The sequence below is a fragment of the Marmota flaviventris genome, chromosome 4 (assembly GCF_047511675.1).
Source record: "Marmota flaviventris isolate mMarFla1 chromosome 4, mMarFla1.hap1, whole genome shotgun sequence".
In the NCBI taxonomy this organism is placed as follows: domain Eukaryota; kingdom Metazoa; phylum Chordata; class Mammalia; order Rodentia; family Sciuridae; genus Marmota; species Marmota flaviventris.
In genome coordinates, this window is record NC_092501.1 from 28,000,672 (window position 1) to 28,022,919 (window position 22,248).

At 39.3% G+C, this 22,248-nt stretch overlaps 1 protein-coding gene across 1 annotated transcript in view; it reads left to right on the plus strand.

Annotated features, from left to right (window-relative positions):
• Positions 1–22,248, plus strand: part of Dnmbp (dynamin binding protein) — a 95,567-nt gene that overhangs the window by 31,561 nt on the left and 41,758 nt on the right. Inside the window, exon 4 of the mRNA XM_027930340.2 lies at positions 6,728–8,734. Within this exon, the coding sequence (XP_027786141.1) occupies positions 6,728–8,734 (2,007 nt within the window). The remainder of the gene's footprint in view (positions 1–6,727; positions 8,735–22,248) is intronic.

The window sequence follows — 22,248 nt, forward strand, 5'->3', positions numbered from 1 at the left end:
ACTTCTCTAACCCCCAGTCAGTGAGAAGGAAGGAAACTTGTAATTTGGGGTGTTTTATTACTCAGGATTTGTTGAAACAAGGGCCTTGAACAAGCTAGACATGTGTTCTACCATTAAGCTACATTACTAATCTTTTTAAATTGTATTTTTATTTTATTTTGAGACAGGGTCTTGCCAAATTACCCAGCCTGGCCTAGAACTTGTAATCCTCCCGTCTTGGCATCCTGAGTAGCTGGGATTAGAGGTGTCCACCACCAGGGAGTTTCTTGCACTTAACTCTATATACAGTCTTTGGATAATTTCTGTCAGAATAGAAGCAGATTATAGCAGGGGCTTTGTCCTTACTGACAGCTCTCCCAGTGATAGTCTGGAGTCCACATCAGACCTGCCCCAGGTCTAGAGAGGAGAAAGGGTGAAAGTGCCCTGGCTTCTATCACAGCTGTGCCCAGGATGTAGATAGCAGGATATTTCCCTGGTTCCTGGTGTACATAGTGGATAGAAGAATATACTGGATGGAAATATGCAGTATGTCTACAACATTATGAGGAATTTAAGGGATGTCATTTCTGGAATTAGCTTATTTGCTTTATAATTACATCTTATTATAGTCAAGTCTTGGTACTAAAATTTTTAAAAAAAGGATTTTCTGCTGAAACCTACTATGGAAAGATGAACTGGCTTTGAAATTAAAATGCAGATTTCAGGAATCCTAGGGCCATCTGAGAGATTCTTAGAAGATACTTGTACCAACTTTCAGCCTGAATCACCTGTATCAAGACTGTATCAAGGTCAAGCAGGGTTCCAAAATTTATAGATCTTATTTTAACCACCATTGACTAGTTAATCCTAGTAAGATTAATGATGTAAATGGAGCCCAAAGAAAGAGGATCAGGGCAGGGGGCATGGTGTGTGGGGGAGGAGGTAGAAAGCGGTGAACTAATTATCAGTGGTTTTATCTCATTTTTTTGTGTATCTGCTGCCAGCCAGCTCCTATGTGTTCTCTAGTCTGAAAGCACACACTTTCATGGGCGGGAAAGTTAGGTATACCTACATCATTTGTTTTTTTTCTGGGATGTTTAACTTGAAATACTGACCTAATTTTAGTTCCTCTTGTTTTCTAATACCTGACAGGTCACATCAACAGGCATTAATTTTGCTAATTGGATGTAAAAATCACTACAAAATGAAAACATTGTTTTATAACCACATATAGTTTATCAGATTCCAGTCTAGGTCTACTGATTTTGAAATCTAGTGTTTGGAATGGCTCTTCTACTTCTTAGACTGAATTTTTCCCCCATTAGATCAGTGTTTCAGCTCATGAGTAGTACATACTCCCTTATCCCTATCCTCTGATACTGCTAATGCTTACTCTTATGGTTCTTTCTCTGTCCCTGGTCACAAAGTTTCAGTGATAAATTTATCAGAAAGAGATTGGAAACCTTAAGAGTATGTGGAATAATGTTTGAGATCTGTTTTGTTTCATGAAATCTGAAGATCTTATTTTAACTTTAATTTCCTATTCACCATGCTGCCTTTCAGTTGTTATTTATTTACCTTTAAGCAGTATCATCAGGATTAATAAAGAAAAAATTATACATGCACATATGTAAATTATATATATATATATATATATGTATATATCAATAGCAGGTAATATAACTTAGGAATAAGAATTCTGACTGCTCTACCTTAAATCCAACTCTTCCACTTAATAGCTATGACCTTGAGCTAAGTCTCTCAGCCTCAGTTTCCTTTTCTAAAAGATGGGGAAATGGGCTGGAGTTGTGGCTCAGTGGTAGAGTGCTTGCCTAGCACATGCAAGGCCCTAGTTCGATTCTTAGCACCACATAAAAATAAATAAAATAAAGGTATTGTGCTCAACTATAACTAAAAAATAATTAAAAAGAAAAGTCTGTAGTTAATATTATAAAAAAAATTTTAAAAATAAAAGATGGGGAAAATAATAACCACCCTGGGGTAATTGTGAGGATTAAATGAGGTTCTACATGTGAAGCATGTGGCAAAAGGTAAACACTCAATAAATTTTAGCTATTTTTATTAGTCTTAACCTATTTTTTTTGAGAGAGAGAGAGAATTTTTTAATATTTATTTTTTAGTTTTCGGCGGACACAACATCTTTATTTGTATGTGGTGCTGAGCATCAAACCCGGGCCACACGCATGCCAGGCGAGCGCGCTACCGCTTAAGCCACATCCCCAGCCCAAGTCTTAACCTATTTTTCTGAGGTTACTTGATGTGCTCTGGGGCTGAGTTTCCTCAACCATTCCATGAAGTTTTGTATGCACCTACGTTTTCCCAGGGAGATTCTACCCAGAATCAGAATCACTAGTGGTTCTTCCAGCAGGTGTCACCCTTCCTCCTTTTCCGAAAGCTACCCAGTTGTTTCCACTGTTCCTTGCATTTTGAGTTACATTTAAACACAAGAACAAGACTATCTTTTAGAAGAAGGGTCAATACAGAAGGCCAGGGCCACTGATTGTCCTAAAAACTAAAGAGAGGAGAAAACAAAACAAACAAGGGACTATGATAAGGAAAGACAGAGACCAAGGAGAGGAAAAAAAATAATGTATTATAGGGAGTGATAGAATATAATTAATGATTGCTCTACATGACAGAACACTTGTGCCTCACCTATAGCCTCATGTTTCTAGACCCCCTCTCCCACCACACACACACAAAAATCCACTAAAAATAAATTGAGCAGGAGGATATCAAGTTCAAGGTCAACCTGGATAACTTAGTGAGACCTGTCTCAAAATAAGAAATAAAAAGGGCTGGGAATGTAGCTCAGTGGTAGAGTACTTCCCTAGCGTGTGTAAGACCCTGGGTTCAATCCCTAATACTGCAAAATAAATAAATAGTATTTATCTGTCAAAACACATGTGTTATAAATTATTATTATGAAAGTTCTCATATGATTTACATGGGGAAACTAAAATATGTGGTCAGTCTTCAAGAAGCACACAGTTCTCTGGGCATCTGGAGTCAGAGTCAGTGAGTTACCTAGTTCTTCAGAGTTCTTATATCAGATTCTAAGACTTGCATTTGTTCTTATCATTTTAATCTGTATTCATTTCCTGTTCAAATAAAAAACCCAACCAGAGAAAACAAGCAGTTTGTGGCTGGGTTTGGTTGTGCTTGTACCAGAGATTCGGGCTGACCCCAAGGGTCTCCACATTTCCTATTTTTCTCTTTTCAAATCTGTCATACCACTCCAGGAGTTTCTCATTTTGGTGCTTTGGGAAGTCTTGAAATGACCACTAGGAAGCCCTCATTTCTAAGGAGTCACCCCGGGTCTCAGAGGAAGAGCTTTCATGACTCATGAAAATGAGAAACTCATGCAGAACATTCAGGGAAAGGCAGGACTGGAAAGTAAGGGCATTGAACCAAAAAAAAAACAAGAGTGTCTTCCAGGGTCTTAATTATGATTCTTTTTTTTTTTTTTAATTTATCTTTATTAAGTAGAAATAACCAATAGAATTATAGTCTGCCACATGGTAAAGCCTACCAAAACAGTCATTTCACTGAAAATAGACAGGAAAACAAACTCTCTTACACAAGTTCATAGAGATCTGGCCTAACAAAGAAAATACTGTAATTCTACAGCTTTAAGAAAGCCAGTTCAGTTCAAAGCCTGAAGAGTGGGAGTTAGGGCAGCTTTTATTTTCCTATTCACCAAGAGGCCCATTGTGTCTGAACAGAGACACATCACCAGTGAGTTCCCTTTGGCATCCTAATGGCAGGCCTTAGGGCCAGTAGGGGAAAAAAACACTGATAATTCTTAGGATCCAAAACTCTAACCATGGATACAGAATCATAAATTAAAGAAGTATAGAAATATAGGACCAAGACGTTCCTATTTTTCAGGAACGCTTAGTCAAAATAATATAATATCAGGAAAATGTATTTGATACCTTGCACTAAGTCTAAAACTTACTTTAGGTGCTGTATAGTATGTAAAAGTACAAGTGCCAGAATTAGTGATAAGAGCAGTTTTGTAGGTAACAGATAGCCAAAATGAACATAGTTTCTAAGGTTTTTTAGAAAAGCATATTAGGGTTTGAGATGGAGAGATACAGTATGCATAAGGGTTTGGAGTTCATAATGGCATGGCTTTGTATGGGGAACAGTGAAAATCCTCTTGTGGAATAGGGTCTCATCTCATAGAGGAGATCTTAGGGGATGGTTTAGAAAGGGAAGAGGTTAGGACTGGATCATCATGAACATCTTTGGGGTTAAAAAAGAATAATGTTTTTGTTTTTGGTAGCTTGGCAAGTAAACCTCTTCAGAGAGTATCCAGAAAAAAAACTTATTTTTATTTATTTGGGGTATAAGAATACTATGATTTGCTAGGTGTGATGGTGTACACCTAGAGTCCTGGAAACTCAGGAAGCTGAAGCAAGAGGATCAAAAGTTTAAGGCCCATCTCAGCAACTTAGCAAGATTCTGTCTCAAAATAAAATAAAAAAGGTTGGGATGTAACTCAGAGGTAGATGAGTGAGGCCCTGGATTTATTTTCCAGAACTGGGGGAAAAAAAAAGTTTATTAGAGAGGAAGTCATTGGGCAGTAGGCTCTTCATGCTTATGGTAAAAGTTTGGGCAAATGAGGGATATGATAAAATGGTATCCTGGGCCTCCAATGAAGAACCAATTCCTGAAGACATCTTTCTTAACTGTTCTATTTATGATAATAAACAACATAGTGTGAGCAGTTAGATCCATGGTGGATCCTATCCAAAGAACTATATTAGGCCCAGAAGCTTGAACTATAATATTATTTACAGCAGCATTTATTACACTTTTGGGTTTTACAATCCCAACACACTCATAAAAGATATAAGCCAGGTGCAGTGGATTACAGTTGTAATCCCAATGTCTTGGAAGACTGAGGCAGGAGGATTATGAGTTCAAAGCCAGCCTCAGCAAGTTAGCAAGGCTCTAAGCAACTCAGTGAGAACCTTTCTCTAAATAAAATTTAAAAAACAGCTGGGGATGAGGCTCAGTGGTTAAGTGCCCCCGGGTTAAATCCTCAGTACCAAAAAAAAAAAAAAAAGATATTGAGACCTCAAAAGGTTATATCTATTGAAATTTGAATTAGATAGTAAAACTGGGAATTAAAGTATTTACCAATTAACTAAAACTCATTACATATTAGCATAAATAGCATTTTTATTTTTTAAAAAAATTAACTTTCCAATCAAATTAAGCGAGGAATGACATTGGTTTACATTTTTATAAATCATTTTAATGTTTGACTTAATGGAATAAAGCTGGATTTTCATACTTGCATCTATATTTAATCTATTACAATATGTTTTGTTAGAAGTATATTCTAAAAAATCCAGCCTCACACAGATATGTAATGGGAGAGAGGAGTCTTTTAATAGTCTTTTCAGATAATTGTGAATATTTTTCTTTAACACTGTACCAAAATGCAACAAATGGTAGTTTTTTTAAGGATTAGTTGCAGTGTGGGAACTGAAATCATATCAGTGAACTTTTCGTACTACTACACTAAAATCCGTTAGTCTGTTTTGTTTTGTTTTTTTTTTTTAGAGAGAGAGAGAGAGAGTGTTTTAATATTTATTTTTCAGTTTTCGGTGGACACAACATCTTTGTTTGTATGTGGTGCTGAGGATCGAACCCGGGCCGCACGCATGCCAGGCGAGCGTGCTGCCGCTTGAGCCACATCCCCAGCCCGTCTGTTTTGGTTTTAATGAATCTTTTAACCATGAATGATTTTATAACATCATGCATTGGATATGTAGAAAATATTGATTCAATGAGTTATTACCAAATGTGGGCCATTTTATTATACAACACCAACAATTACACTTGTTAATATTTCTGGTGATCTCATCAGAAAAACATTCAACTATGGAAAGCTGTCAAGTTCATGGTTGTAGATAAGAGTTTTCCTTCTTATTTTAGCTTGGAAGTTGGAATTTTACCATGGGCAACAAATATTTTTGCTTATTTTCCTTGAGGTTACAGACTCATTTCTTCCCTTTTAGAGGAAATGTCTCCAGGCTATCCAGGCCTGAATAAACTGTCTGCCAGTCATTCTTTCACATAAAACAGTGTTGGGTGAAAAACAGCAGTTGGTTCAAGCATATAACTTGGCCGCTCAACTACTTTTCCTCAAGTCAGACAGCAAAAGCTCTGTGTGTGTAATTCTCATGTTGTCACACAGAATGTTACAAAGGAAGCATTCTCAAGAGTTGAAATTTAATACAACAAATGTAACTTCATCAAGGATGTTCTTAACTGCAACTGGATTTGCTTTTTACACCATTGAGCACTTGGTGGTGAAGTATACAGTGACTCTACTGCAACAGTTCTGTGTGCTTTGTTGCCGCTGCCTTGGTTTATGCATCGCCAGCAGTTTTATCCCCATTGCTTTTATAGTCATTGCAAATGTCAATGCAGTGGAAAATGTGGATAAAGTATTCATTAGTTTTGATCTCACAGATCCTCTGAAAGGATCTCAGGGACCCACCCCTAAGGTTCCATGGATCACTCTGAAAACCCTAGGTTTATAGGAATGTTTCCATTCATTCGATTATTACAAGTGTTCATGCTCATAAAATTCTAGGTATGTATTTCCTTGATTCATTCGATGTTTGAAGTGATGCCCTGCTCTATTGATTACAGTAATGCTCTGCTGGGATGATGACTGAGGTCATTCTTTCTCTTTCTTCAGGTGACCTGGTGATTCTTGATGGCACTTCCACTGGAGGCTGGCTGCAGGGCAGAAGCTGCTGGGGTGCCCGGGGCTTCTTCCCATCTTCGTGTGTCCGGGAGCTCTGCCTCTCATCTCAAAGCCGGCAGTGGCACTCACAGAGTACACAGCTTCAGATTCCTGAATATTCCATGGGTCAAGCGCGTGCCCTGATGGGGCTTTCTGCCCAGCTGGATGAGGAGCTGGACTTCAGGGAAGGGGATGTGATTACCATTATTGGAGTTCCTGAGCCAGGCTGGTTTGAGGGGGAGTTAGAGGGTCGAAGAGGCATTTTTCCAGAAGGTTTTGTAGAACTTTTGGGGCCTTTGAGGACTGTGGATGAGTTGGTAAGTGCTGGAAATGGAGAAGACTGCATTGCTAATGGTGAGGTAGATATTCCTCTTGGAGAAGAAGAAAGAGGGCCAGATGAAGAGGATGAGCAATCAGGGGCCTATGGAATTGCCCTCTACAGATTCCAAGCCCTGGAGCCGAATGAGTTGGATTTCGAAGTAGGGGATAAAATTAGAATACTGGCAACCTTGGAAGATGGCTGGCTAGAAGGATGGCTGAAGGGCAGGACAGGCATCTTTCCTCACAGATTTGTAAAGTTATGTCCTAACACCAGAGTGGAAGAAACCATGGCCCCACCCCAGGAAGGCAGCCTCACCAAGACCCCAGAAAGCTCTTTGGATGATTTGGAGAACACGGTAGTAATGGAGGAACCAAGATGTGAATCTCTTGAGTACACAGCAGAGATGCCCAACTATGTGCTTTCTGAAACTTCTACTTCTCCCCTAGATCACCTGACTCCTGAATGTGATGTAAATAAAAACTCTGATCCAGGTGAAGTCTTCTCAGAAGGGTCCCCCAGAAGCCCAGGTGCAGAGCACATAGAGCCTGTTGCGAAAGACCCTTCTGTGACTGAACCTTTTGAGGTGGTCAATGGTATTTACTCCCAACCTCAGGTATCTTTTCATTGCCAATTGCAGAAAAACCAGTATTATTCTACTGTAGGAGGGAGCTACCAAAGTGCAGAACAGTTCTCTGGCCACTTTCCTCTAGAAGCCAGGACTAGAGACTATTCCAGCCTACCTCCCAAAGGAACGTATGCCCAGCAGAGATTTCTTCAGAAGCCAGAGCCTCCCCTTCACAGGGGCTCTTCCCTTGCAGCCTCAAGGATAGCCAAACCCAGCCAATTGAGCCTTCAACTCCAGGGTATGACAAGGTGTGTTAAAAAGCACCTAGCCTCCAAAGAAAATGCCTCCAGCTTCTGCTCCTCATCAGAGAGATCAGAGAGGAAGCCTAGTCCAAAAGGCCAGGGATCCACTGTGGAAGTAACAGCACTTCCACAGGGAGATGGAAGCATTGACCTGGACTCTAAGTTGACACAACAGCTGATAGAGTTTGAGAAGAGCCTGTCAGGACCTAGTACAGAGATAGACAAAATTTCACGCCACTTTTCAATCACAGACTTTAACTCTGAGAAGGATATTGTCCGAGGTTCCTCAAAGTTAATTCCCCCACAGATGCTACCTGAGAGAAGAAAAGCCCTAAGGCCACCACCACCTCGACCCTGCACTCCATCATCCACTTCTTCCCACTTGCTGGTTGACCATAGCCCAAAACCTGCACCCCCCTTGGCTGTGAGGCCCTCTCGCCCAGCTCCCTTGCCTCCCTATGCACAGCAGAGGATGAATGCAGCCTTTCCCAAGCCCCTTTCCTGTCACCATCCTAGCTGGGACACTCCAGAGAAGGAAGACCCTGAGCATATGGAAAAGAGTCTAGACCAGACATCCCTGTGCCCCTTGGTACTAGTGAGGATCCAGGAAATGGAACAGGACTTGGACATGTACACCAGGGCTCAGGAGGAGCTGAACTTGATGCTGGACGAGAAGCAGGATGAATCCTTAAGGTCGGAGACCCTTGAGAATCTGGAGTTCTATGAGAATAACATTGAAAGTTTGAATCTGGAACTCCAGCAACTGAAAGGTGAGTGATGAGGAAAATAACGTGTACTTGTTTTTTGGCACCCACCAGTCCCAGTAACAGCCTGCCTTTCTGTTTTAGGGGTTGTTGCCATCTTTGATGACAGAATGATTTGTATTTTCATTACCTAGTTTCTTATTCTGTCACTACAATGAAATTGCTCAGTCTTGCTGTATTCTATGACCAGTGTCCTTTGACTCCATTTGCTGCTTAAAGAAGTGCAAGACTTAGAGACATGTGTGTACCCCATTGACATGTATACCTCCTCTGCAGCTATGATGTCCCTGGCGTAATGCAGATGAGAAGTCCCTAAATATAACTTTCTTCATCAGGTTCTATAAGGACTAAAGGCTTCCAGGCTAAGACTCTTGAGAAAATTACAACTTGTATCTCTGTGGTCCAAGGACTCATTTTCAGTAATAATAATTGCTAACATTTCTTAACTTACTAGTAAGTAAAGAGTCTTCATGGATTCCTTAAAGGTGTAGGGATAATTCATAAGGCTGCTTTAGGAAGGAAGAAACTAAGACTTACAGAGATTAATATGTCAAGGGAGCTGGGATTTAAGGTCATGCTTTTTACTACTACAGTTTATTACTTCCACTTTGCATATTCAAAAAATCATATTCTGGAGACTTCACATTGACCAGATTCACAGGAAAAATAATTTATGGAGTAGGAAGAATAAGAGAGGGAGCCATGAGCAATTGGCCTCTGTCCCTAGGAGTTCATGACTGCTAGTCACTCTTAGCATGTGTACAAGACCTCTGAACCTACATGTCATCAGAAAAGGAAAAGATAAAAAGTAATCTGAGAATCTAGGAATTGCAGGATACTAATAAGAATAAAAGCAGAAGAATGGAGGTGCAGAGAGCCTAGGTCAAGTTGGCAGACTGAGGATGCAGACCTATCTCTTCTTCTACCTTAGATCTCTGAAAGAGAATAAGGAATGTGTAATTTAAAAATTTCCACAATAAAGAGTATTATTGGAATCAGGAATGGTGGTGTACACCTGTAATCCTAGCTATTCAGGCAGCTGAGGCAGGAGGATCCAAGTTTAAGGCCATCCTGCGCAATTTAGTGAGACCCTGTCTCAAAAAAAAGATTGAAAGGGCTGGGGATGTAGCTCCATGGTAGAGCACCTCTGGTTCAATCCCCAGTACTGCAGGGGCAGTGGGGGGTGCTATTAGAAGGCCAGAAACCAAGTAGTTTTTTAAAAGATGGAAAGCAGATAGTAGTGAAGACAGGGAGGAAACCTCTATCCAAAATATGCTCAGGAGAGGAGGACAGTTCTAAGGGAACTCCAATTCAGAGATATGGCATAGGAGGGGTCTTGGGACAATTAGGGAACAGTTGAGCCCCATCGTCACCTGTGCTGAATAGGAACAACAGCAACACTTGTCCTTGAGCACTAGGTAGGTACATAGACATGTCCTTAAGAAGGTGTTCCTATAACATGCATACCTGAGCTCTTGGAGGAATGCCAGGTACCTTGATGACTTTGGATTACAAAAAAAAAAAAAAAAAATTCTAAAGGAACCTTGGCTGGCTGTTGCATCCCCAAAGCCATAGCAAGTACTAGGGTCTTCTCTTGTTGACCATACTTAAAAGATTCAAGATACATTTGTAAACTATTCTTTTGTTGCATATACAGGTGAGAAAACTAAAGGCTCTCAAATTCCAGGTAGCAGGGACTTCCCAGAAACCACACTTTTTGGAATGAATCACGTTCCACTGAACTATTTTTGTCTCCCATGCTTAAGAACACTGTGCTATGTGTTCAGAGGGATTCATGGATTAAGGGACTGGAAGTACTAAGTGATGACATTGCTGTTCTTGCTTATTCACCTGACCTTCTTTCTCAGGACTAGTTTAGTAATAATACAACCAGTATTGTTACTATGTATTTTTTTTTTAATTACTAAAAACTTCATACTGGGAAAGCCCCACAGTAGGTAATTGTAGTCTCAATCATGAAGAATTTTAAAAATTCAAATCCACCAAATACAGCGTTGGAGAAGTTAATGTGGTCTTATGTGTTGCTAGTCGGTGTATTATTTATATCTGCTGTCAGTATGTTAAAATTACTTATTCCTTGCAATCACAGATGATGCCGCTTAAGGACCTCTTTTTTTGAATGTTCATAAATGTTATTTCCAACAATATAAATAGTCCCTCAAAAGGCAGAAGTTCATCAGTTGGAGTACCAGGCTTTATTTCTGTAATTCAGTCCTGCATAATCTTTAATCTTGAAATTTAAAGGCCTAAGGTTTAAAGAATTTTCAATATTCTGATTCTAGTCAATATTATATTTAGTTGTTGGATGCCTACTGAAAAAACAGGTAATACCTATCAGTGTATCATTTCTCATACACCTGGTGTGGTGTTTCACACATAGTAGGGGCTCATTAAATGCTTGATGTTATGGTTTGGATCTGAAATGTCCTCCAGAAGCTCATATATTAAAGATGTGGTCCCTGTTGCAGCAGTGTCTGGAGGTGGGGCTTTTGGAAAGTGTTTGGTTCACAAGGGCTTTTACCTCATCAGTGGATTAACCCATTGATGGCTGAATGGACTACTAGGAGGTGGTGGAAACTGTAGGCAAGTGGTTCATGATTGGAGGAAGTAGGTCACTGGGAGTGTACCCTTGGGGACTATTCATATCAATGGCCTCTTCCCATCCTCCCCTGCTTCCTGGCTGCCATGAGTTCTGCCTCACTCAGGTCCAGAAACAATGAAGCTGGCTAACTTTGGTCTGAAACCTCTGAAACCATGAGCCAAAATAAACCTTTTTTCCCTCAAGTTGTTATGTCAGTTGTTTTAGTCACAGAGATGAAAAGCAGTCTACCACACCTGAGTAACTAAACGAGATTGGATTGAATGGACTGTTCTACCTTGACTTCTTTCAGAATCTCCTGCCTCTATTGTTGCTTTGACTTGGACTCCTGGGGAGCTGAGGAGGGTCAGTGTAGAGATGCCAGCTCCCTGATCAGACACAGTTAATGTAGCAAAATAATCCAATGCTGTACATGCCCACAGTGAAGCTCTTTAACTATTGTTACTTCTTAAGTCCCAGGAATTAAGAAGTCATGAAGGTTCATTTTCTAGAAGCTCTATTTGTTTTTCTTATCTGCTCTGTTACCTGTCATCTCCTGTTTCAATGGTTGTTTATTTGTTTGTTTGTTTGTTTCCGTAGTTGTTGGTGTATGATCCCAAAATACTAAACCTTAGTGGGCTGTTTTGGGCAGCACATAGTTCTCATTCATGTGGTCTTGTATATCTGGCTGTCTTTCATTGTGTGCTGCTCATAGAACTTGGGAATTTTGGGGGGCATAGGGTATTAGGGATGAACTTAGGGGCACTTAACCACTGAGCCACACCCCCAGCCCTCTTTTGTATTTTATTTAGAGATAGGGTCTCTCTGAGTTGCTTAGCACCTCACTGTTGCTGAGGCCAGCTTTGAATCCCCCGTCCTCTTGTCTTAGCCTCCCAAGCTGCTGGGATTACAGGCGTGCACCCCCACAACCAGCCAGAATTTGGGAAATTTTAAGACCTGAGATGAAGACACCTGACTCCAGAGATGATTTGTACTTGTTTCCGTCAGTTTGTGTCAGCTAATGTTTACAAATTCCTGAAGGATAGTAATCTTTGGGATTCAGGAATAAGAAATTGAAATTCTTGGTAATTCCCAAATTACAACTGATTTTGTATTAAAAAAAAAAACTTTTCTGCTGTCATATATAAATTTAAAAAATTAATAAAAAAGAAAAAAGAACTCTTCATTTACATGCCTGTAAATAATAATGGTAGTGACCATAATAATCATCAGTGAATGGTTTTACTGTGCTAGGATTACACTAAAATTTTTAGAGACTTTTATACATATATGAAATAAAGGCATGGCTTATTGTTATTATGAACCAAACTATTGTGACAGGATTGTATATTGTAGTACCATGTTAAAATGTTCCACACCTGATAATAGGCTTAAAAAAAAAAAAAACTTGATATTTTTAGAGCAGTTTTAGGTTCACAGTAAAATTGAGAGGAAGGTATAGACATATTCCATATCTCACTTCCCCCATACATATATAACTTCCCCCATTAACAACATTTCTGAAACATGTTTCATGTTTTACTTTTTATCTTTTTTTTTTTTTAAACAGAGAGAGAGAGAGAATTTTTTAATATTTATTTTTCAGTTTTCGGTGGACACAACATCTTTGTTTGTATGTGGTGTTGAGGATCGAACCCGGGCTGCACGCATGCCAGGCGAGCGCGCTACCGCTTGAGCCACATCCCCAGCCCCTTACTTTTTATTTTAAAATAATTTTAGACTTATAGGAAAGTTGCATAAATAATAGAGTTCCCATGTACCTTTCACTAGCTTTCCCTAACTTTACCATCTTATGTGTCTATAACATATTTAATAAAATCAGAAAATTAATGATAGTTGACATTTGATCATTTAAAATGTTAAAGGAACATTTAATACAAAATGTCCATTTAAAAGATTACACAATGTATTATATATGTATTGATTATTGATGTATTGAACCACCACATCATACCCCTGTCCTGCCCCGCCCCCCCTTTTTTTTTTGCAGTACTCGGGACTTAACCCAGAGATACTCTGGGTTACATCTCCAGTCCTTTTTATGTTTTATTTTGAGACAGGGTCTTCTTAGATTGCTGAGGCTGACCTTGAACTTGTGATCCTCCTGCCTCAGCCTCCCAAATTTTTGGGAGTACAGGTGTGCACCACTGAACTTGGCTAATATCTCATTAATAATATAATTTTGTATTTGTGTAATTTTGATGTTTTTATGTGTCAGTTAAAAATAAAATTTTAAGTCAAAAAATTTAAGTTCAACATTAAAAAAAATTCCTGATTTAGAAATTCAGCAAAGAATCATGTGTTATAAACATGAGATTATAGCACAAAGATAATTATCTAAAATTTTAATATTAAAATCTCCTTTTTCACACTTTATTTTAGGAGAATTAATTTATTATTACATATCCTATTAGTCAAGCTATTATAACCCATAACCAAAAACAATGAATTTAAAAAATGGTATATACTTGGAAGATTTTTTTTTCCAGAAAACATTCTATTGTGATTGTTTGACAAACAAATGTGCAAACGGATCTTTTAGCCTTAACAATATGGAGCAATTGTGACATTCAAGATTGCAGCCCAGTGCATGGGATTCCAATAGTTAGGCTGAATGTAAGCTGCCTGTCAGGAAAATGGGACAGGTTTTAATGTTGTATGGTATATTTTATCATGAAATTTTTTTAACCCAAGTTAGGTCATTTATTTATTTTAATAATAGTTTAAATTTACTCATTTGCAGTGTGTGGGACAGTAGTCCCTCCTTTCTTGAATTTTGTGATCTTTTTTAGCATACGTGACTGTAGTGGGTGAATGGTTTTCAAGGATAGATCAGGAGTTGGGTGTGGTTGTGCACACCTACAATCCCAGTGACTCAGAGGGCTAAAGCAAGAGGATCCCAAGTTCAAGGCCAGTCTCAGCAACTAAGTGAGACCCCACTTCAAATGTTTAAAAAATTTTAAAAAGCACTGGGATGTAGCTTAGTGGTAAAGCACTCTCTATTCAATCCCCAGCACCATTTTTTAAAAAAAGAAAATCCAAGAAACGATGGAATTACTTTTTTAAAAACACACATTTCCCAGGATAGCAGTAATACCTATTATTTTGTACTAAGGGATTCTCTAACAGCCTACTGATTAAAAAGCTTGCTTTTTGTTTAAAGTGCTTATAAATTCCATATTGAAAATTGTAAGAATAAAAGTAACCAAACTCAGAATATATTTAAAGTTTTTAAAAATTATCACAAATATTTAGTATTTAAAATTACTCTTAAAATAGAATTTTAAATACACAAAATATTAGTTGCCCTGATAGTACTGATCTTTGTTTTGTGACTCATTTCAGACTGAAAAAGTTTTCATTTTACACTGCTGTTGGTTTGGTTGCTGAGTGGTAAGAAGGCATCTGTAGGTAGGGCGTTATGGTGCATTTTGCTTCATTTAATATTACTTTCTATTTTAGCAACGAAAATATTTTGTTTGCTTGTTCCGCCTTTTCCTTTGTCAGTGAAATTTATTATTTTTCCTAATTTACATTTAGTTTCTAATTTTGTATAGGACTATTTCACAACAATATTCATATCTTTGCTTCTTCTGTTAAAATATTTACAGAGCACTGAGGGATGTAGCTCAGTGGTAAGCACTTCCTTGATATGTCTACTGCCTGAGTTCCATCTCCAACATCACAAACAAACAAAAATTTACAGAGAAGGCTGGAAGTGTAGCTCAGAGGTAGAATGTGTGCTTAGCATGTGCAAGGCCTGGATTCAATCCCAGCACCTCCCCCAAAAGTTTGCAAAAATATAACGCATAGCAAATATTAAATACTGAAAAACAATGGGCAAGCATTTTTGGGTAGTATTGAGATGATGGAACATTCATCTAGAACTGCCAGTTTAAGGACTTTGTTTCCAAAACTTGATATCTTGTACCATCACTTACAAGATTTGTAAAGGTCATACTATGCAAATAATCTTATTAACACTTAATCTATTTGCAAGAATGACTCACTGTTATCAGTGCACAGGGCCATGAACACACTTGCTCATAAATACACATGTAACATGGCAACAGTTGCAAGCAAAACTAACTGATTAGATCTTGCACACCTCTCACCATCCTACACACTCTCATCCTGGGTAAAGGAGGTGTCAATAGCAATTCTTTATTCTCTGTGTTAGTATTTTCTCCTCTTGCTTTCAACTTGACATTAGTGGATTCCTTCAAACCCACAGTGTCTCTACACTTATTCTTGGCCGTTATTCTCACAAAAAACTTAGAATAAGATTTAGAAAAGACAGAACTTTTCCAAAAAATGCAGAAAAGAAATTTCCACATGGAAATATTAATTATTCTCAGCCCAGATCCAACTTACACCAATCCCAAGACTTAATGTGTCTTGTACCTTGGATGTCCAAGGGATCAGGACCCCAGCTGAAGAGGGTTAGTGCAATTTCAGTTTATCCTCAGGAGTCCTCTAGAAACTTAGCTTGTCATAGAGAAGGTCTCCTTTTGGACTCCTCACTTTGCAAAGGCTCTGGGCTTTGAGTTTTGACTCCTTTTCCTCAAAGGGCCATTGAACAAAAGTTCAGATTTTCAGGGACTGGCAAATGCCCTCATATGATGTAGTGTTTGTGGTTATTTACATCTCTTTACATTCTGATTTTCCCTTTGATTTTAGCCTCTACTTCTTTACTTTCTTGTCAGCATGATAGTTTTAAGCAAGTGGGGAGGGGGCTAAATAGTTCCTCTAAATTTCTTAGCTTTTTTTCTATGAGATGGTTAGTCCAAATATTTAGATTTCACTTATTAGAAATTAAAAAGCCAGTGTTTGGCTCTAACTGAGAATTAGGAGTTTTACATTTGGGATTATAATACAGAGTAGGGGTAGAATATTAGATGGTATTGATGGCTGGTGTGTGTTGGGGAGTGAAAATGCTGTTCAGTGTGGGCTGCAGTGTGGGTTTCAGCTCAGTCTTTCATCCATTCAGGAAGTACTCATTTAGTTTTACTGTCCTGCTGAGGGCAGGGTGCATAGCAGTGAGCATTAGGGATATACTTTCTGCCCTCAAGGAGCTTCCAGTGAAATTAGTTATTAATCAACAAACCCATTGATTTTGCAGGCAGTTCCAGCATTACAGGTTAGTCCCTCAGACACTTAGGTTTCCCAGCACATCTTACTTTTAGAAGCTCTGGTCAGAACCACCTAGTGTTTCCCTGAGGAAATCTCATTTAACATACCTCAGTCCTTTTCTATCTCTGGGTGAGGTTCACATACTTGAATTTGACAAACAGTCACAATGTGTATTCATTTCTTTATTTAGCAAATGTTTCTTGAGCACATACTGTGAGCCAAATGATGGCTACACATTGATTAGTAAAAACAACATAGTCATAGTATCATTCATATTTGTGTGTTTTGGAAACTCTATTAATCATACTGATGTGGACCTCTGTAGTTAATTATGCCGTCTGTCTTGCTGCCTTTGAATCATGGCCATAGAGTTACTTTCCATGTGGGTCAGTGCCAGGACCCTATTGTTTCTCAATCAGTACAGTGTTTAAATAATTGTGGAGTGAATCACCCTCTCCCACATCAGGAACCTGGCTCCTGAACTTCTCTTCCCAGCCTTTAAGGTAATGCCAAGAGGGAGGTTGGATAGAGATTCCCAGTTATTTTTAATGACATCTTGTAAATCAAATCAGAATATGTTTTTAAGGAAAGAATATTTTCAGCAAGATGTTGGATAGTTCATTAAAAAGAATCAGTCGGGGGGCTGGGGATGTGGCTCAAGCGGTAGCGCGCTCGCCTGGCATGCGTGCGGCCCGGGTTCGATCCTCAGCACCACATACAAACAAAGATGTTGTATCCGCCAAAAACTAAAAAATGAATATTAAAAAAATTCTCTCTCTCTTTCTAAAAAAATAAATAAAATAAAAAGGGTCAGTAGATTATCAAATTGGAGGATTATTGATAGGGGATCACAACATCTTTACAGAAACCTGATATATAACATTCTAGGCAGATTTATAAAAATTGAAATTGTAGTTTTTCTATATACAAAAACAATTTGTCATTTTGACGACTCTTTGGAATACCTCAGAATTCTTTCCCAAACTAGCAAGTAGCTAAATCAATTTGGGGTCTTTTAAGATGATAATAATTTATATAAAGGAAATAATATTTTTTTTTAGTTTGTCATAACATAAAAAAAATAAATAAAAGCACCCTTGACTTGTGCATCTGGTTCAGGGCATTGGCTCAGTACAAATGAGCTCAGTTACTTCTAATGGATTTTATTCCTCATATAAAATAACCACTGTCATCAAAACCTGTTAATAGGCTATGTTAATTCAAAGCAGTAACCCATTTTTCCTTTTAGATTTAATACATGTCAAGAAATGTAGGTTAGAATGGCTGAGTTGTAATTGACCCATGAGTCACTGTTCTTAGCAGTTCATGGTATGGCTTTATGAACAATTCCTCAGCCTCAGTTTCAGGCACAGGGGAGAGAGCTGGAGTCATCCAGGCACTCCAAGTGTCAGTTCAGATTTCACTGAGGCTTTGAAGTACACAGTAAAAGAATTTCAGTTAACCTGAGACCTTCAGTCACAAGCATTTATTATTATGAAGAAAAGAAATCTATTATAGAGAAAAGAAATCAGAGAAGACCATCTGGAAAGTGACATTTAAGTGAGAAGGCAGGTGAGAGGGTCTGGAGCCGGCTAAGCTATCTGGGGGGATGAAGGAGAATTGTTCCAGGAAGATAGGACAGCGAGTATGAGAGTGTGCTTAGTGTTTGAGGAACAGCACAGAGTGCAGGTCAGCCAGAACAGAAAGGGCATGGTCATTCACAATTCACATTAAGAGAAGCTGTCAGAGTGTTTTGAGCAGGGGTAGTATGATCTCACAACTTAACCGAGGCATGCTGGCTGCCATATTGAGAGAAGAGACCCTGGGCAGAGGCAGAGAGACCAGTTAGGAGGCCAGTGCAGCCATTCAGACAGAAGCTCGGACCAGGTTGGTAGCAGCAGGGATGGGAGGTGCTCAGATTGAGATGTACTTTGAGTTAGAGCTGAAGGGACTTACTAGTGGATTAAATGTGAGATATAAAAGAACGAAAAAAGCAAAGGACAACCCTGAGGTTGAGCACCTGGAAGGATAGGAGTTGCCATTAATCAAGGTGGTGAAGGCTACAGGAGGAGCTGGTTGGTGGAGAGGGTCCTAGGGCAGAGTCAGGAGTCAGTTTGATTAAATTGAGTTGCCATAAGGCATCCAGGTTGAAATATTGATTGGGCAGTGTGACACAGCAACCAGAGTTCAGGGGACAGGTTAGGAATGGAGATATGACTTTGGTAATTGAGAGCATGATGAGAAAACTGAGATTTGCTGTTAAGTTTCAGTGATAAGTGGTAAGACTCAGATTCCAATCTGGTTCTGTTTCTTTGTACAGTGTTATGTACAATTTTACTGTATCACACTGTAGGTGCTCAGGGGATCCCAAGGAACTCTTGCCAACTTTCAAACTAACTTATGCCATCATAACATATTTTAATACTCTCTTCTGTTGAAAGCTGCTTGCTAGATTCAATATATTCATGGGCATAAAAGCATTTATGTATGTGTTGATTTTTGTTTAGAGTATTTAATCCTTCCTTGCAGATATAGTCTTTTTTTGGTACTGGGTATTGAACCCAGGAACACTTAACCAATGAGCCACCCACAACCCTTTTTTAATATTTTATTTAGAGATGGGATCTTGCTGAGTTGCTTAGGGCCTCGCTAAGTTGCTGAGGCTGGTTTTGAACTCTCGATCCTCCTGCTTCAGCTTCCCAAACCGCTAGGATTATAGGGGTGCACCACCATGACTGGTGCAGATATACTTTTAACTGCTAGCTCATCCTGAAGTTTTCCAAAATGTTCCCCCATTCATGCCAGTGATACCCACGAGCTGCTCAGGTTTGTTTCTCGAGTTGAAACTTCCCTTGACTTGTAGCCCCTAAATCCATCTTAAGCTCTAATACTTCCTGAACTCTTCTTACAGTCCTGTCCCATGTAGAACATTCACCCTTAGAATACATCAGATTTCCCCCAAATACCTCTTGTTTTTCTATATTTTAGCCCTTTTATTTCCTTGCACAGCACCCTAGTCTCTTTCTCTGTTTCCATCATCTCTCTTTCCAGCCAGTCCTCCCTTTTCACCAGCACTTAGACTCTTCCTCTATTGGGGAACTTGTCTTTGGAGCTCAGGTGCCTTTCTCCTCTCTCATTTCCAGGGGCTGTGGTGCTGTTGTCATTCTAGGAGCAACATTAGCCATGAAGTGGGTTCTTCTTTAAGAACCCCCTCTTACCGCCCCCATTCCTTCTTAGGCTGAGCAGCAGCTGCATTGAACTGAGTAGAAGCCCCCTTCCAAGCCACATCTACAGATTTTTCTTGAATTCCTATTGTGTGCTAGGTAATTTGGGCTATAGGAGAATTTTATCCAGAATCCAGCCCTGGGGCATTCCAGTGTTTAGGAGTGTGGAAGATCAGGGAGATGAGCCAGTAAAGGAGAAGGAGCAGCCAGACAAGGAGAAGGAAAGCAAGTGATTCCGTTACAGCTGAGAGGCCAAGTAAGACGAAGCCTAGAAACGATCATTGAGTTTGCTGACCTTGTCAGAGCAGTTTTACTGAATGGGATGAGAGCCCTATTGGAATGGATTCAAAAGAGAATGAGAGGTAATAAGAAGTAGAGGCATTTAATATTCTACTTGCTCAAAAATCTTTCTCAGAGTTTCACTATAAAAGAAAGCAGAGAAATGGGGTGGTGACTGGAAGGGACATTAGATTAAGGGGCTAGTGGAAGTTTATAAGATGGAAAACATTGCCCTGTGTTCCTAGGCTCCAGGGACTGATCCACTAGGGTGGGTATGTTCAAGATGCATGAGAAAGGGGCCTAACTCTTGGAGCATAGTGTGTGAGGGCCAGCAGGGGTGGGGTGCAGAGAACAGCAGAGAGATGGGCCTGGGAGCAGAACAGAACTCGTTCCTCCAGATCAGATGGAAGCAGGGAGACAGCTAGGGGACAGATTGGGGTAGCATGGCAGATTTAATATTGAAAAGGTAAAGAGATTAAGTAACTTCCCCAGGATTATATAGGGAGTGAGTGGCAAAGTCAGGATTCAAGTCCAGGGCTTTCAAAGTCTGTGGTCTTACTCTCCCAGGGACACTGCCCTCTACCTAGTATCTAGAATGTACAAAATTAATGCTCCAAGCATTGATTCATTAAACATTAAGTACCTACTGTGTATCCCAGCTACAGAGTTGTGCTGGTCCTTGTCCTCCAGGACTTTTCATTACACTAAAAGGAGATGAGCAAATACAATGAACTAAATAGTATAGGTAAAAATGAGAAGTATTTGCAGGTTCCCTAGAAAACAGCAAGAACTGCAGGAATGAGAGTGTCACTAGGCAGTCTTAGGAAATGAGGAGCTGACCTTCAGCCTGGAGGAACAGCACCAAGTAATTTACAAATGTTCAAGAACTACTGTTCTTGCTAGTTTTTTGATGTCATTTTCAATCTCCTCCATTTCTTCTTTTACTCTTTTTATGCCTCTCCATCTTTTCTCTCTCTTTCCAAACCTGCTGCCCCATCTTCACTTGTAGACCACATGGCAGGACCTACCCACACTGGGAATCACCACATAGTCACTAGCTGATAACCTGCCCTCTAGTAGCAAATGACAAGCACCCTGGGCAGGATGCTGCTTGGGACTGTTGAAAAGAGCCTTTCCCTTGTGTGAAGAGAATGGGAAAGCTGGGAAAGATTGCATTTCACCAGCAATCCTGGCACCAGGAAAAGGAAAAATTTATTCTCTCCTTCTCTCGGCCACCATTGCTTTGTATAAAGATTTATTACTCAAAAATAGCAACCCGTTCATAGGGTTGTTTAGGATTTTTGTTGTTGTTTGTCTGGTACTAGGACCTGAATCCAGGGATGCATCTTTAAGGCCCTAAAGGTAATAAGACTTAGAAAAGGAGAAGCAGAGAGAGCCCCCATAATATAACCAGCTATTCACTCCGCTTATCTAACAACGATTTCTTTTGGCTCCACACCACCTCTTTTGGATCATTTATAAGTAGTGTTCTTCTTACCTATAATTTAATTCTCTTTTTTAATCCTTTCTCTTCACCAAGTTATTTGGTATATTTTTCTTACCATGTTAGTTTATCAAAGATAATAAGTTGCTAAGGAGAATTTTATTATCCATAACAGTTAAGGAAAGACTAGTCTTTGTTTTTAATTGGATTTGGAATAGACCATAAAATTGTAGATTTAAAGTAGCAGAGAAACCATTATCTTCTTCATTTTACACATAAGAAAATGGAAAACCAGAGAAAATAAGCATAGCTCATACTGATAAGCAGAAATTGAACTTCTAGAAGCTGGGTATCCTCATACCTCATCTCATAGGTTCTTTGTAGGTTGTTCTGTTGCTCTATTATAATTCAAGGTTAAAGTTGTCTTTCCAAATAATGTCAGCCTCCTATTGGCTTAGTAAACTAGATCACAGTCTTTATTGGGTTCAGGTGATAGGTGATAGATTACTGAGCCATTCAGTCAGTACTGGACAATGTTCCTGTGTGGGTCTGCATGCTCATGTGTTGATAGTGAGGACTGGGCCTGAATGGGGAGGGGTGGGTAGTAGAGCAGGAGCAGAGACAAGATAGAAGGATAGTGTAGGTGGGGGCCCATCATTTACTACATAGTGATCCTCTTCTGCATTAGACCAGGGTAGGGTTTATTTGTTGGTTTAATTGGTTTGAGGGAGATTAAAGGGTTACTACCTCTAAAGGTAGTTCTCTTTGTCAAGTGTCATGAAGTCAAATGAATCTAGGTTCAAATCATGGCCACACTGTG